The sequence below is a fragment of the Microcebus murinus genome, chromosome 4, assembly GCF_040939455.1.
Source record: "Microcebus murinus isolate Inina chromosome 4, M.murinus_Inina_mat1.0, whole genome shotgun sequence".
Lineage (NCBI taxonomy): Eukaryota > Metazoa > Chordata > Mammalia > Primates > Cheirogaleidae > Microcebus > Microcebus murinus.
The window spans coordinates 15,237,797-15,254,615 of NC_134107.1; the positions used below are offsets into that span (position 1 = coordinate 15,237,797).

A 16,819-nucleotide genomic window follows, 5' to 3' on the forward strand; every position below is an offset into this window, starting at 1 on the left:
TACAGTAGTAGCTCTTTCAACTTGACCATAATATATAATTGCAGCAATATTTAGTTCAAAATTTAGTCTCACTTTACCTGGAGAAGTTTATAAAATGTATGACCATTTTGGAATAATAAAATTTTATTGATGTGGGCTTCTGAGAAATTATTTCCCAGAGAAATTAAATGACTTATGCTGAACAAGTACAAAACAAACGCGCTTTTTTTCTTTTTAAGTTTATTGCACAGTATCTGAAAAGTCTGAGAGTTCAGAAAAGTCTAACCACACTTTGCCGTGGGTGCTGGGTTTTTCTTCCTTGTTCCTCTGAGGCCAAGAGTTGCTCATTTCTATGACTTTGAAGAACTCTTTCTGACATGCTGGATATGATCTCATGACTAAGGCAAAGAAAATTCACTCTAGAAAAGATAAAATTTGTTAGTAGTTTTTAAACATTGATTTTGGAGGTTTTTTGATATTTATAATGCATTCTCCCCCAAATTTTGTACAGTAGTAGCTCTTTCAACTTTACCATAATATATAATAGCAGCAATATTAGTTCAAAAACTGCTATTCTCCAGCCTGTGAATCAATTTACTATTTTCTAATGGGATCACAGTTAAATCATAATTCTTTCAAATCCTCCCTGCCCCAAATTTTTTTCTGTTTTTTGCTATAGCTTCTTGGGGCCAAGAGAGCCTTGGCCCTCTGAAGTTTTGCTGAAAAAATCAACTTTAAAAAAAAATAGATTGGAGTAAAGGCATACAAATTTGTTTAACTTGGATACATGAGAGCCTTAAGAATAAAGAACCAAAGATACAAGGAAGTTTGTCCATTTTTGTGATTAGGTTCAACAAAGTATGTGCAGCTGCACAGAAATGTGATGGGACAAAAAGGGTCTGATCTAATGCTAATAGACTGAGCGGGAAGACCCAGCAAGTCCTGTCTGGTTCTTCCTGGCCTCACTGAGCATGCATTCCTTCCCTCTCTGGAATGGGGACCTTATGACCTATAAGTAAAACAAGGTAGTTCAGATAAATCTCCTTATGGACGGTTTTCACATAGAGTATTTTTAGGTTTTATGGCTGGCTTACGAGAAAAGAGGTTCTGGTTTCTACGACCTATCTTGGGAAAGAGGGATTCTCTCAATAATTTCTACGCTTAGCCTCAGGGTAGAATGAGGCTAAAGGAGACAGGAGGCAGGAGGACAGGAGAAGGTGAGAGAAAAATGTTTGCTTCTTAGGCTGTTTCTGAGGCTGTCATTTTGGGATATTGTTTTCTAAGACCAAACAAGCTTTTAGAGGAAATGAAAATATTTTGAAATTATAATATCATGAGCTAAGAGGAAGTAAGGAAGAGCACAGGAAAAGCATAAAGAGAACCAGGAAGTCCTAGTAAAATTTCATCACATTAAGCAAGAGAACTTGGTCATGGAGACTCCCCTGGCTAGGTGGTTGCGTTCGTAACAGTGAGAAGATGTGAGTTCTCATTCTCAGCCCATTAGTCCATATCATTCATTTTCCATGTAATTTTATCCAAGCCTTGGTTCTTTTGGGAAGAGTTGGGCCAAGTGATTTCTAAAGCTAACTAGCTTCACACTAAGCAATTCTCTACCTGGTCCTGCTGCCCAGTATGCACCAGCTGATCCCACATGACTAGAGTGTCCTCATGACAGAGCCCAAGTTTATTGACCTCATTTCTTTTTACCATAAAACTCGCCTTCCACATGCATCTCACGCCCAAGTCTTGACTCCTCTTTCTGCTGCTTTTCGAGTCTGGATCTTTACAGCTCAGACCTGGGATGCCGTGGGTATCATGCACCATGTCAGCATACTCACCCCAGGGTTGTTGGCGTAGAACCGTTTCCACCAAAAGACAGAAGTGTATGCAGCTAGTAAGAGCTCCAGCACGGTGAACGTGAGCATCACCACCAGAACACCCTGCAGATCAGGATGCAAATCGTTGGTACCCGACACAAGCTAGCCCTTGTGCCTCTGAGAGGGGCCTGGGGGACGAAGTCTCCAGCAATGGAGAGAAAAAGGAACAGAGAAAACTGTCTGATCTTCTTTTCTGCTTCCTCTTACAGACAGAAGAAAGGAAATACGCAATGACTGTCTCATCCCATAACCTTGGTATCCCACGTAATGACAGATAAGAGTAATCCGCCATTTATGTCTGGTTGCTTTTATTATTTTCTTTTTTGGTTTTGATGCTTTTTATTGTCATGGTAATATTTCTAGGTATGCATTTGATTCTGTTTATCCTACAGTGCTCTCAGTGCATTTCTACAGTCTGAAATCTCGTGTCTTTCTTTAATTCCAAAGAATTTTGATATTTATTTTTGCATATTCCTTCTCTTCCATCTCTCCTGTTGGAACTCATATTAGATGTGTATTGAACCTTTTCACTTCCCTCTATCCTCCATGTCTTTTAACCTCTCAGTAAGAGCTCCAGCAATATTTTTCAATTTTTTATTTTAGTGCATTGTGTTCTGTGTGATTTAATCAGACTCAAATTTCATTTCACTGTTTCTTTGAATATAGTCAATCAGTTGTTTAACTGATCTGCTCAGTTTTTAACTTTAAAGACCCCAGCTTTCATTTCCCATCATGCCATTTGGTTCTTCTTCAAATCTACTTGTACTTTCTTCTTACTGTCCTTTCGTTTTGATTGCAATTACTTTTTTTTTTAATCATTTAAAATATATTTTGAATATAGCTTCATTCAAATTATTATATTATATCCAATTCTTGGGCTACTAACTTTCATGTTTTCCCATCTGTTGCCATTTCCCGTGGTTTTGTTGTTATTATGTTTTTCATAATATTTTTATTGTTAGATGATTTCAGTGTGTAGGTGGTGGTGGTAGTGGGTCCTTTGACATATGGGTGTGGGTTTACGGATGTCTCCCTAGATATTGGCTTTAGGTTTAATTCTGCTAGAACCTCAGGAGTTTCACAGATCCAGTAACAGCTTTTAAGTTAATCCCTTTATTTGAGGTTCCCTTATTTTAAATGTAGTTATGAATCTGGATACCATACCTGCACAAGGCTTAATGAGCTTCTAGCTAGGATCAGCTTCTTGGGATGTTGGGCAGAAAGTTTTTCCTGTCTTATTTTCACAAGTTGACTAAATATTCCATCTCAGCTTCTAACATTTTTAATGTGAGCTCTATGGGCCTGACAGATGTCAAATCCTGGCATGGGCATTAAAACTCCATTATCCTGGCCTCTAACACCAATGTTTCTATCCAAACTGCCCTGGTTTGCTGGCCTCAGCTATCATTTGATGATTTGCTTTAGGATTGTTCCTGGATTCTGGAACTTAAGATATTTTTCTTCCTTCCTTTCACCTTCCCTCCCTTTCTTCTTCCAACTTTGGAGATATATATATATATATATATATATATATATATATATATGTTTAATTTTTAAAATTTCTTCCTTCTGTCCAGGTAATTTTGCTTAGTCTACCATGTTGCAACTTCTCTGATGTTGCAGGAAGTTGTTTTGGACTCTAATTGTCTGAGAGTGGGAGGCAGTTTGATGAAATAAAATTATTTTTTCTTTCAATTAAACACCCAATATCCCATGGGGAGGATGCCTCTTCCACCCTCCTTGCTTTACGTGATGTCTGTCCTGCACTGGAATTACACTATCTCCCTCCTAAAAGGGTCTTCATGCTTTTCTACTTCCTTAAGCTCCTGGATCAAAGGGCTTGCTTTTCACAACCTCCGGGTCACATGGGCAAACTCACAAAAACCTGCACATGTTCTCTGAGATTTGTGAGACAGAGCCAAGGGAATGAGAGACTGCCTTGGGTTCCCCCTGCTCCTACCACAAGGAGTCACAGAGGACATCATTTTCCTTAAAAGGCCACAGGTTTATGGTGTTAACACTATGATTCTATATTTGGAGGATTGACTAAGCCAGATTTATCACCATCAACAGGTGGTAACTATCAACTCTTGGGGAACAGTGGCAAGAAAACACTGCCCAGAGATGTTGACATTTCCGTGATGGGTCAAATCCACTGGTCAGCCACCTCCCATCCCCTCTACTCTCTGCCAGCCCTGCAGGGACAAAGTACCATAATTGTGTGTTTGGGCTTAAAGTTCAAGTTCTGGGACTAACTTAATGCAGCATACATAGGCATGCATTTGAAGAAATTGCACTGTGCGGCTTCTCCTAGCCCTCAACTCATGGATGATAAGAAGACAAGCAGCTCCAAGGGGTAGGGGCTTTCAACTCCAGGAAAGGAAGCCCAAAGAGCTAAAACCAAATTTAAATAAAAAAGAATATTTCTGCCTACCTTGAGGAAAAAAAAAAAATGCCTGCTCGACAAAGGGGGTACTATAGGAGTAAAACCTATTGTGGTTGGAAATTTTATTATTGAAGAAAGACCACCGAAGGCATAGGCTCTCCACTGCCCTTCTGGTTTCCTTTTTTGCCTTTATGCAGCACGTCCCCCACATCATGCAGTCTCCTGACCTGCCTCTTCCAGCCACATTATTTTTTTTTTCCCTGTCTGCCTCCAGGCATTCAGACCAACAGGACCAGAGACTGCTGAAAAAGCAGAGAATACCCAAAGGGGAGACACTGAGATTTCATGACAGGATATTCAATCTGAAACTTCTTACTGTTACAGTGGCAATGCTCAAGCGGCAATCCTCGACTTCATACATTGGATAATAGTACTCCGAATAAGGCGATGAAGATAGATAGTCCTTTTCCGAGTCACAATGTTGAAAGGCAGTCCCCACGGCTACCATGCCATCAGCGAGGAGGAATAGGCCTGCCCCAGCAGTAAGGGAGCTCACTGCATTTGAGATCAGGCTGCTCAGGGTCTGGAAGAGAAATTCCACATTAGGCTCTTGCCGCAGAATCAGCACCTGGTGCTGCTGTCCCTGTCCATTGTACCACAATGGGGCTTCCTTGTGTCTGTTTCCTCCTCCATTCTGTGTACTCCAAAGTGGACACACATTGTGTTTTATTCATCTTTGTACCCCTCTGTGCTATTTAGTGCATCACATGATATAATAGATAAATGCTTGTTGAATAAGAGATTACATGAATAATTCCTCCTTAGGGAGAGGGGTTCTGGACCCTTGACTCTCTATAGCACTCGAGATGGAGACAGTACTGCTCACACCCCTGCCAACATTTCCCCGTCTTCCTCAACAGCCTTAGAATAATTCTACTACCTAGGGGCTTCTAGAATATGGCCTTTGGTCCCTTCTGGGAAACCCAGTCTGTGGCTTTGCCTTACATAGAGGACAAGCTTCAGAGAAAAGGCAGAGCAAACTGGAGACGTTGGAATACCTATCTGTAGGGTAATCAGGGCTATGGGCACATAGCATATGCCTTCAACTGCCAAGTCACTGACCTTCAATTGACAATCAATGTTTGCTCAAGATGACAAGCATTTGCCCCCGATCTCCCTAAGTGGGCAATGCACAAAGCAGAGGTGTGTGGGCTTAGACCATATGTTCTCTCTTTCTACCCACTCACAAATGAAAAAATTATCAGACTGTAGCCATTTCCCTCACAAACCTTGGGAGGGTTGGGGGAGGAAGCAGCTAAAGCCTTTGCTCCTCCCCATAGCAACTTTCCCTCTCCTCTGCCACCCACCCACAAAGGTGACATAGGGAAAAGCCACATCCTGACTCAAGAAGGCACAGGGTCTGGCTGGTCATGGATGAGGACACATGGATGGGGTAGAGGCTGGTGTATGTTCTGGATGACTGAAGCTTCAGTCTCAAACCCAGGACTAGGGGGCCAGGTTTTGAAGAGTTCACAGCATCGGATGGGGTCAGAGTTCTGGACCTGGAATCAGGAAACCTGAGCTCCCACCCCAGCTCTGTCACTGACTCATCTGTGTGCTTGAAGAAGTTGCTTCCTACTCTGGGTTTCAGTGTTCTCATTTATAAAATGTGGAGGATGAACATGCTGATTTCAGAAGTGGCTTTCCTAATGTCTGAATACACAGAAAGAAGTCTATGCTTACAGTGACCTGATACAGTGTGGGCTCCATTGCTCATGTGGCAATTTGGGGCCAAGGCACTGCCTCTTCAGGCTATTCTTCCTTCAGAGACTCAGACATGAAGTCACGCAGCTATGGGACCAGGGTAGAAGAGGGCAGGGCAGCCCTACCCACAAACAGCATCCTTCAATGATACTTGAACAGGGAAGAGCATGTGCTGGAAGCCTTATAGACCAGTGTCTTTGGGAATGAATCCTCATGCACTGGGAAAACCCTTTTCCCAAAAAGGTAGAATAAGACAGAAGAGATGGTATGATGAATGTGGTCTCACAGGCCTGATCCACCCGGAGGTAGCTATTCCAACTTCTCCAGCTTGCTTCTGCCTTTTCTCTGAAGCTGCTCCTTTAGGTAAGGCAAAGCCATAGATTGGCTTTCCCAGGCGGGACCAAAGGCCATGTTCTAGAGGCACATAGGGCAGTAGAATGATTCTAGAGCTGTTGAAGAAGTCAGGGGAGATGTTGGCAGTGGTGAGTCCTCCTCTGTGTTCAGTGCTGTAGTCAGTGCTGACATTGCAGACAACCCTGCCTCCCTCACCCTCTAACATATGGACTCTCTACAAACCTTCTCAGATAGGACTCAAATTTGCTTACCATCATTCTCCTCCACTTTGCTCTGAACTGATTTTTTCTTTCCTTGGGCGTCCAATTACCAAGGATGAGTCTTTGGATGGAAATAATCTCCTCCTGCCCAGAAAGAAATGCCAGAGTCCTCTTCTGGGCAGGGGAACGAATGCCTCCCTACCTCATATTTGACTGGATGAGGTTTATTTCAGTTGCTTAAATAGTGGAAATTAAAAATATATCATGGACTTGTTACAACTTGTTACCATGGCTACCGAGTAGGGTGAACAACCATCCTGGTTTGCCTGGGGACCAGAGGGTGTACTAGGATATAGGGTTTCAGGGCTAAAACTGAGACAGTACTGGGCAAACTGAGACAGTTGGTCAACCTGACATTGAAGAGCTATAATTAGTGGGAAGTTTCAACTCTAGGAAGAGGGACATTTGGTATTGAAAAGAACCTCATTAGGAGGTAAGCTTTTTAGAAAAAGAAAAAAATATCTTTAGCCCTATCTGGGGTGGTTGGCTACCTTATGAAAAGTCAAGGTAGCAACTCATAAAGAGTCTATGATACATTTAAAACTCTCTACTTTTTGAACAACTGAAGTAAACCTCTGAGCTTTCGATGTGATACAAAAGCACCATTTTGATGGAGAAAGAGCGTTGGTCTAGAAGGCAAGAAATTTGGGCTCTACTCCTGGTTCTGCCCATGGGCCAGCTGGGAGAACTTGGGCTTCCTGATCTGTTCTGAGCTTCATGTCCATAAATTGCAAAATGGTGATTTGGAGCTAGAAGGATTAACTCCAAGGCTCCTACAATACCAACAAGCTAAGATTTTGTGGTCCTCATACTTACACATAGCTTAGTTGATTTTTCTCTGGAGATAATTGAGAGACATCCGGAAATGGCAAACTGCTCAGGAAAGAGACAAATGATCAGTTCAATTGTCTCATGTCACTCATTCAATCAAAAAGTGCTGTTGGAAAATTTTTAGGAAGACAACACGGCAGGAATGGTGTGGGTCCATATGGACAGAAAGACCTGATTTCTACACTCAGAATGCTCACATTAAAGAGTAGGCAGATGCACAGGCAGGTTGAGTTATTTTAGTGGAAGTCACTAGTAGCTGAGGAACCCTAGATAGGAGGTGTACATGGGAAGGACAGTGTTACTACATCACAGTGTTGAAAGAAAGGAGGTTGAGACAGACCAATGCCTTGGATGGGCAGAGAGATGGGGGCTGCCAACAGAAGCAGTTAAGAAAGAGGCTCTGATGGGACAAGGTGCAGAAGCATATGGACTTGAAGCTGTTGGGATAAGTGGCCTGAGTCAGACTGTGAGTTGAGGGAGCTGGGAAGGACAGTGTCAGATGTGAAGTCTTTATCATAAATCCCCCAAAGTCAGTATTTGATCCCAGTAGCATTAAAGATCCAGCTGATGGACAGAGGATATTCTGAGAGGGTGAAATGTTGGTTAAGCTTGTGGCTTGGGTATTAAGTAGTCACAGACAGAGAGAGTCAGCATGAGCTAACATTGGCTTCCCCAAGGAAATGCATGGCCCACAGCCACCATTTAAATAAAGAAGTCAAGGACAAATTGTGCTTTGGGGCAGGAGCAGGCCTTCTTGCATGACAGCCAAGTCTGTGTCCACACAAGGACCGTATCCACACAGAAGTGGTGCCTTGGCATAATTCGTCTGCCCGGAATGTATGCCTTTTTCTCCTTTGCACAGGATACTACATGGAAAAGAAACAATCCCTTGTGGGAGGCCTGAGTCTTCCCTGGCTACTCTCTGAAAAAAAGATCCACTGGGCCCTTCTTAATGAGCCATTATATGGAAGGCAGCAAACAGAGTTTCTCAAGTGCTCAGGGCTACCTACCTCTGAATGCACGGCAGGGGTACCTCTGATTCCCATGAGTCTTACCATTGCTAATCCAAGTCTCTGCAAACCTGCGGCACCTGCCAGTCATGCTCATTTTATTGTTTTTTAAAAAATGGCCTTCTCACTCCTACCTGACAAGTAAATTATTCTTAAAATGGAGGAAATCCAATGGCATCATCAAATCTCCAAAGAGGGATATGAAAACATCTTCTATCTTTCTGGGAGTATGCTGTAATGCCAGGTAAGAACTATCTATGGCATGTCTACTATATTACCTTCCCCTCTTGCCTCCTGTCCCAACCAGTCCCTCCCTGGGATGTTCACTCACACAGGAGCACAGATTAAGCCCCTCTGCTTCCCTTCTTGAACAGCAGAAACATCATGTGGGGCAATGATGGAGGGAAAGCTGAGGCTTCAGCTGCCTTCTCCTGGCTCCCTGCCTCTTGAAGACTGAGTCATTCCATGACTAAGCACCCAGTTAGCATTTACAAAGCATGGCCCCTTTTAGAGACGCCATTCTACTCACACAGAGAGCTCCTACAAATGGGTACCCAGACATCAAAATGTTGGAAACTGCTAGATTGAAGTGGGAGGAGTAGTGAGCAGAAACCAAAATGACCCCCAAGCTAGAAATCATCAGGCAACACAGGATCTGGATAGTCTGTAAGAGAGAAGAGGGAAAATTCTAGAACACACTTTAAACAGATGAAAGTCATTATTTGAATGCATGCACATCGTGAATTATAAAGAGTATAAAAACATAAGGTATAATTTGTCATGTTAAAAAGGAAAAAAATGTTACAAGGTGCAAAGTTATTACAGCTAACCTCTTTTCTTTTTTGATAGGATTGTTAAACTAGAAAATCAGGGAAGGACCATAGGCACATAGCTTTATTTTGAAGATGACATTGGAAAAATCTTTTTTTATTTAATTATTTGAAATGTAGAAGGAGAAAAGTTTTCTGGACAGTAGTCCTGTTAGGTGGAGAGCAAACTTTTCCAGGGAGTGTTGATGAAGGCCTTGATTTCAATTGAAATGAAATAGAGAAGGCCATCTCTACTGCTGCAATTCATCTTATTTTATTCATCATTGGATGTTAATAATAGCTATTTTTATAATACCAATAATAATAATAGTCTACATTTGTTGAACAGGCTCTACATTCTGGGCACTATTCATCTCATCTTTCTTACTTACAGATGAGGAAAATGAGGCATGGGAAGTTGTAATTTGTACAAACCACAAGTGGCCAAGTGGAAGAACTAGGACTTTAGTCATTAGCTTGATCTAGAGCCCGCATTTTCCCCCACCGTTTAATTCATATGCAAATAAAAGATGATGCAAATATAGGAAACATAAAGTTAAAAGAAGTCAACCATTCATACGATTAATATTGACCTCTTGTGTGCCAGGAACCAAGGAATAAATCAAATGAGTATCATGGCCATTGGGGAGCTTATATGTACTATTTCCTCTACAGACAAGTTCCATGGAAGGCAGAATGGAGTTAAGAGCAAAATCATAGGACATGAGGCCTGTGAAGTGCTGGAGGCATGGTGCAAACTATGGAGGGCTTTGTAAGCTATTTTTTTTTTTTAACCAACTTTGCTTTTCATTCTGAGCAAAAAGGGAAGCCCAATGGGTAATTTTGGGTAAAGAGATTACTTACATTTTAAAAGATCACTCTACCTGCTGCTTTGAGAATAGGTTATAAGGAAATAGGGCAGAGAGATTAATAAGGAGGATATTGCAATAATTCACATGGGAGATGATGTTGACAGTAGAAGTAGTGAGAAGTAGTTGGGTTCTAGATGGACTATGAGGATGAAACTTATAGGAATTGCTGAAAGTTTGAATGTTCGAATGTGGTAAGAAAGGAAAGAATAAAGGTTGGCTCCAAGGGGGTTGGCTTGAGCAACTGAAATGATGGAGTTCACATAGTTCTGAGGTGGGAAATATTGTATGAGGAGTGGGCTTGGGAGGAAGATCAGAATTCCAGTCTGGAGCAAGTTAAGGGAGAGATGTCTAGTAGACATCCAAGGGGAGATGCTCATAGGCTGTTAAATATCTGAGTCTTGCATTTGGAGGAGAGATCGAGGTAAGGAATGTAGCTTATTTTTTTCAAGCATAAGTGAAGATGACATTTAAAGCCATATTAAGGGATGAGATCGTCACTGGAGCAGATATAGAAAGAGAATAGAAGCAAAGACCTAGCTCTGCAGCATTCCAATTTTGGGGTCAGGGAAATAAATGGAAACAGTAAAAGGGGTGAAAAAGGACCAGCCAAGTAGGAAGGAGGAAAACCAGAAGGGAGTGATGTTCAGGAAGCCATGTGAATAAAATATTTTAAATAGGAGAGAATGCACAAATTGAGGGTTATCACTAAATAGAAGATATTCCTAGTATTGGAGGGGAGAGAAAGGATATACGGACACAGATGTGGGTGACTGGAGATGTGTAGCAGCTTGCAGACAATCATTCTCTCCAGATTGCCTCAATGTTTTTAGTGTTACAGGAAACAAAACAATCGATGGAGAATGAGGGCAGGGAAGAATCCTCAGAGGTTTGAGAGGGGAAAGTATGAAATAGTTTTCTGGGATCATAGGGAAGTAAGTGATGAAAAAATATATACTTTTGAGGCAGCATTAACAGTCCATTTGAGGTTATGGTCACAAATCTAAAGTGCTATGTGTGTATGTGCATGTGTGCGTGTGCGTGTGCGTGCGTGCGTGCCTGTGTGTGTGTGTGTGTTCAGCCAAAGTCAGCTGCCTGCATGCAGGTATGGAGTAGGCAAATGGGCAGAGAGTTAGACTTAAACCAATGTTTCCATTTGCCCGAAGAGTTTGCTATAGGGAGATGAGGGCATGGCTGTCGAGGGTTCTCATGAGAGAGTGAGCCACAGGATCTTGGCTGGGTGAGGAAGAAAGTGAGGTTTTGTGAGAAAAGGATATAATCAATGAGTCTCAATGAAGTTAAAGAAATTAGAGTTGGGTATAAGGATGATTATGCTAACTGATGCTGAATTCTAGAAGGCACAGTTGGGCAGGTTTCCAAGTTGGGAAGAAGTAGGAGTTGGATCTTACAAGGGAGTATTCAGAACCATATGAAGATTAAAGTTCTGGATATGAGGAATAATGACCTAGGACATTTGGGTATCTTAAAGTTACTCATGTGAACAGGGAGAAAATATATAGTGAGGTTAGTACAGATTGTCTCATCTCAAGATGTTTGAAAACTAGCTCAGAATAAGATCTCACTTAATCATACTGAGTATAATTGTGCAATTAAATAAGAAATCTCTACCATACTGAAGGCAAATTAAGAGACACTAGTTTGTTAATTGTGTAGCACTCCAGTAGAAAAGACCTAGTGGTTTGATATAGTTTACAGAAATGCCTGAGTAGGACATGATCTTCCCAGAAAACTCCACTTCATACTCCAATTAGCCTGAAGTCAGCCAGAAATGAGTATAAAATTTCTCCAGGTCCACTGTAGAGCTATAATCTAGATAATTCATAATAAATTTCCTTGCTGTTCCCCTTATAATGAGATGAACTTACCCCAAGAACTGTGACTTCTTTTGGCAGACCATCCAGCAGGTCATTGTCTTTTTGGTAAGTGTGTCCAGGTTTCTCTCTTTTGGGGGTAACTGTGCCCTTTGGAGTGAAGGTGTCAAAATCCCCCGTGGTTTGGGGCTGTAACAGCATGATGGTGATGGTGCTGGAAAAGGCAGTGACCTCTGTTAGTTCCCAAGATTTGACTTACAGACATAAACCTCCCAAGGCCTAGACCATGGGTGGGGAACCTGCAGCCTTAAGGCCACATGTGGCCTTTTATTCCCTAAGTGGAGTCTTTTGACTGAATCCAAATTTTATGGAACAAGTCCTTTTATTTTTTAATAAAGATCGGGAATTGCAATATTATCTTGTTTCTGCCAAAGGTAAGATGATTTACTTGCTTTGTGATACTGCAGTATCAACATTAAAGAAATTCAATGCTCATCAGCATTAGGACACACATAAGGAACACAAGTATTTTAAATTAGAGGGAGAGGCACAAAAGGTTGTATTGCAGAAATTAAAAGATGAAAAACAAAAGCAAACACGATTCTTTCAAGCAGCAATAAGACCTGGAAATAATGCCACCAAAGCAACTTATAAAGTAGCTTATATAGTTGGAAAAAAGGGAGGCCATTCGGAGATGTAGAAATTGTGAAAGAATGAATTGTTGAAGTTGTAGGATGCTTAGACCCTGATATCATTTCAAAGTACAAACAGCTACTCTTTCAAGGAGAATAATAACTGATCGGCAGCATGAATCAGTTTTCAACTTGACAGAAAAACTTTGTGCAATACTTCAAAAACAAAATATATATTAATATTATTCAATTACTGTGAATTAATGAACTGATACTACTGATTTGGCGCAGGTTTTATATTTCATTCAGGTCATAACAGATTTTCTTTGCGATGAAGAGTTACTCGCTTTGGGCACTCTTGTGAACAGAACATGGGGAATGGATATCTTCAATAACTTTCAAGACAAATATCATGAAGTTGGACTGAATTGGTAAATTTAGTGAGTGTATGTACAGACTGTGCACCTTCCATGACAGGAAAACATGAAGGATTTATTGCACATATAAAAAAGAAGTATTAACAGACCCAGATGCTCTCATTTTTCTTCATGGTACTTTGCATCAGCAAAATCTCTGTGCTAAAGCTACTATTTTAAGTGACACTTTGCAATAAGTTACAAGTATTATTAACTGTATTCATGCAAATCCAACATGACATGAGGTATTCAGTATGCATTTGCCATATCATTCTAATGTGCATTGGCTATCGCAGGGACAGGTGTTAGCCAAAATTTTATCTCTGCGAGAATGGGTAGTTAAATTTTATGAAGAACAGAATCAGCAATGTGAATTATTGAAAGAAGATTTATATAAGAATGCATTTCTGTGTGATGTCATGTCAAATAAAAATGACTTGAATATTTCTTTGCAAGGTAAAACTACAATATGTGGCAAAAAAAAAAATCCAAGCGTTTTGAAAAATGCTATCTTTTTTCAAAACACTTATTCTTCAAAAGGAAATTCCAGATGAACATTTTCCTCAGTTAGCAAAGGTCATGGAAAAGCAGGATGATATATGTGAATCATTTGAAGAATACGCAGCTGTTACAGACCTATTAATTGGAGACTACAATGAAAGGTTCCCTGAGTTTGAGAATCATGACATCACACTCAAATTAGCATTTCAGCCTCATCTAGTTGATATCACCACGGCACTTAAAGAACTACAGATGGCATTGATTGAGCTCCCAGCAGATGACATTTTAAATCCATCATTTATTGCTAAGAGAGATCCAATTGAAATATGGAAAATGCAGAAGAATATCCATGCCTCCAGCAACATGGCCAAAAAAATGCTTTCTTGCTTTTCAACCACTTATTTTTGCAAATCTACATCCTCCTACCTAACGTAAATTAAGACATCCTTAAGGTCACAAACGACTGATACCCATTTACAGGATCAACTGAAACTGCGGACCTCATGCTGCAACCAAACATTCAAATGTTTTCCAACAAAAAGCTGACACAACAAAGTCATCAAAGTCATTAAAAGGTTAGCTGAATTTAAAATTAACAAAGAGCTTTCATTTTTTCTTTTGGAAATCATTAAATACATAGTAGCTAGATTTTTAAGTATCTAGTTGTACATTTTAATGTATAATGTACATTTTAAGTATATCTAATTGAAGTTTCTTGAATGCAGCCTTATTTGATTACAGCTAAATTAATGTGGTCTTCCAACATGAAAAAGTTCCCCACCCCTGGACTAGACTTTGCAGGAACTTAAGAAGGTTTTTCTCCATCACCCAAAGGATTGTGTGTCCCCCAAATATGGGCATCAGGGGAGCATGGAAGGCTAGCATGCCTGGTCCTCCATCTATTGTGGACAAGAAGGATATCACCAGGCGTTCACGTGAGGAACTGAACTACGGGATTTGGCTGGGTGAGGAAAGAAGTGAGGATATAAGAAAGTGAGGTTTTGTGAAAAAGGGATATAATCAATGAGTATTGATGAAGTTAAAGAAAATTAGAGTCGGGTATAAGGATGACTTTTCTAACTGACGCTAAATTCTAGAGGGCACAGTTGGGCAGGTTTCCAAGTTGGGAAGAAGTAGGAGTTGGATCTTACAAGGGAGTATTCAGAACCATATGAAGATGAAAGTTCTGGACATGCGGAATGATGACCTAGGACCCTTGGGTGTCTTATGGTTACTCAAGTTAACAGCCAGAAAAACCACTGTAAACAATACTGTAATGAACATCTTTGTACTTTTGTGGTGTCTCATCTATTCAATTATCTCCTTAGAGTAAAATATTAATAGAAGTGGATTTACTGGGTTTAAAGCTATGATACTTAAATTTTGACACCTATCGCTACTTTTTAGGAGGGATCCTACATAACCAAGATTCTTTATGTTTCACAAGAAGTCTCCAGACTGATGCCTTCATCTCCAAAAGCCACAGTCTGAGAAGATGCTTTGTCCTTCCACATTCACCACGTGGACTCAGACATGGAGTGGTGCCCCACTTTTCAAAACGGCGCTAAATCCCTACTTTGGAGGCAAATCATGGCATGGAGATCAACAGCTCTGCAGAATTTTCTGTTTTACAGAATTCGAATGGAACCATGGGGTCCTCATGCAGGAGCCAGTGTAATTTGCACAGTATTCGTTGAGCATGTGCTCTGTGTAAGACTGAGTGACCCACCAGGGAAATGCAGCGAACTGTAGAAAATCATCGGCTGGCAACTTGAGGGAAACCTGAGACTTGTCTCACCCAATTTTCTTATTTGGCAAGTGAACAAAGTGAGGGCCAGAGAGGGGAACTGACTTACCAATTTGCGCAGGTGGACAGGAGCAGAGACAGGGCTAGAATCTGATTCCTTGGCTGTCTGTTAGAAAGCACAAAATCTCCCCCCAAAAGTCACAATCCAAACCAAGTTACCTACCTGCTCCTGTTCTCACAGCCCCGTCCTGTGTCTGGTGGCTGGTTGGTCAGCCCACTTCTGGGGAGCTCTCAGCCGGAACCACCCACTGGCTGTTCCCACCAGAACGATCGACCTTGCTGCTCTGCTCTCTAGCCTCTGAGACTGCGTGTCCCTTTCCCAGAGCAGTGCTTATGGTTTCACAGGATATGAATTTTGCTATAGTTACAGACAGTTGATATGTGAACAGTGCCTCTGGTTCCTCTTTCTATGTTTTGAGGTCTGGAAAAACAACACAAAACAGAAGTCATACGTGAGAAAAAGAACTGTGTGCAGACGCGTGAGTTGCGTCGTCCCATGGTCACGGTCAGAATTCATTTTCCCCATTCCTTTGTGGGGGTAGTTAAGTCAACTAGTTCCTTTTAGCCTGAGTTTTCTTACCTATTAAATGGGAGATGGATAATAATAATTCCACTCTATGACCATTGGGAGAATTAATAAAGAGAAAGGATGTGGAGAGCTTATGAAAAGTAGACACTTAATAACTATTGATAATAATAAGGTTAATTTTGAATTCGGAAGAATTTATTTTCCCATTTCCATGGCTCTTGATGAACTGAAAACAACCTGTGAAAACTCAGTGCCTACTTGTTATTTTTTTTTTTTTAAGGGGGACAGGGTTTCGCTCTGTTGCCCAGGCTGGAGTGCAATGCCATCATCACAGCTCACTGCAGCCTCACTCTCCTGGGCTCAAGCCATCCTCCTGCCTCAGCCTCCTGCGTAGCTGGAACTACAGGCAGGTGTCACCATACCTGGCTAATTGTTTCCATTTTTTGCAAACTCAGGATCTTGCTATGTTGCTCAGGCTGGTCTCAAACCCCTGGCCTCAAGTGATCCTCCCGCCTCAGCATTCCAAAGCGTTAGGATTACAGGCATGAGCCACCACACCCGGCCTCCTTGTGACTTCTTTTGAGTGTCTCTCCATTCTCCATCTCTGGCTTTGTGCTCAGAGAAGTCCAGGCACATCTTGGGAAGGCATTGCATTGCACTCAGAGGCAGAGCCATCAAGCTTTAACAAGCTCATGTTCTGGGAAGTATTGGTTGTTGAGGGGACACTCTTGCCACTGTCACATTCCTTTTAAGGCTTCTTGGAGAGCAGCCTTTGCTCAGAAGGGGAGGGCTCATGATGGGACTGGGAAGTGCAGCCTGGGACAGCAGCTGGCAGCACCACAGGCTATCCATGTACATTGTTGCAGTTTCCTGAAGTGGCAGGGATGTCTCCTAAGAGAGGAGCCAATCTAAACCAGGAAGTTTAAAAAAAAAAAACAACTCATAAAATACTTGGAGAGTATT

The 16,819-nt window shown here is 41.4% G+C and overlaps 1 protein-coding gene across 2 annotated transcripts; it reads right to left on the bottom strand.

The window, feature by feature from the left end:
- Nucleotides 1-202: 202 nt before the first annotated feature.
- Nucleotides 203-15,661, bottom strand: MS4A7 (membrane spanning 4-domains A7). 2 transcript variants are annotated; one of them, XM_012757023.2, is made up of 7 exons: nt 15,491-15,661; nt 12,026-12,185; nt 8,991-9,125; nt 7,437-7,493; nt 4,619-4,825; nt 1,818-1,919; nt 203-398 (listed from the first exon to the last, which is right to left on the bottom strand). In XM_012757023.2, the coding sequence occupies exons 2-7, from the start codon at nt 12,170-12,172 to the stop codon at nt 378-380; spliced, it is 669 nt and encodes a 222-aa protein (XP_012612477.1). In that variant the 5' UTR covers nt 12,173-12,185; nt 15,491-15,661; the 3' UTR covers nt 203-377. The 2 variants fall into 2 exon arrangements, with proteins under 2 accessions (XP_012612477.1, XP_020141938.1); XM_020286349.2 differs by lacking the exon at nt 8,991-9,125.
- Nucleotides 15,662-16,819: the final 1,158 nt, after the last annotated feature.

What these genes read in the sequence shown, in the direction of transcription:
- MS4A7 (XM_012757023.2), bottom strand. Translation starts at nt 12,172, where the DNA reads ATGCTGTTACAGCCCCAAACCACGGGGGATTTTGACACCTTCACTCCA. An exon ending in CATTTGTAGGAGCTCTCTGT is followed by an intron (nt 7,494 to 8,990) that starts GTGAGTAGAATG and finishes TTTCCTGAGCAG; the next exon opens with TTTGCCATTTCCGGATGTCT. An exon ending in TGAGCATTGCCACTGTAACA is followed by an intron (nt 1,920 to 4,618) that starts GTAAGAAGTTTC and finishes CCTGATCTGCAG; the next exon opens with GGTGTTCTGGTGGTGATGCT.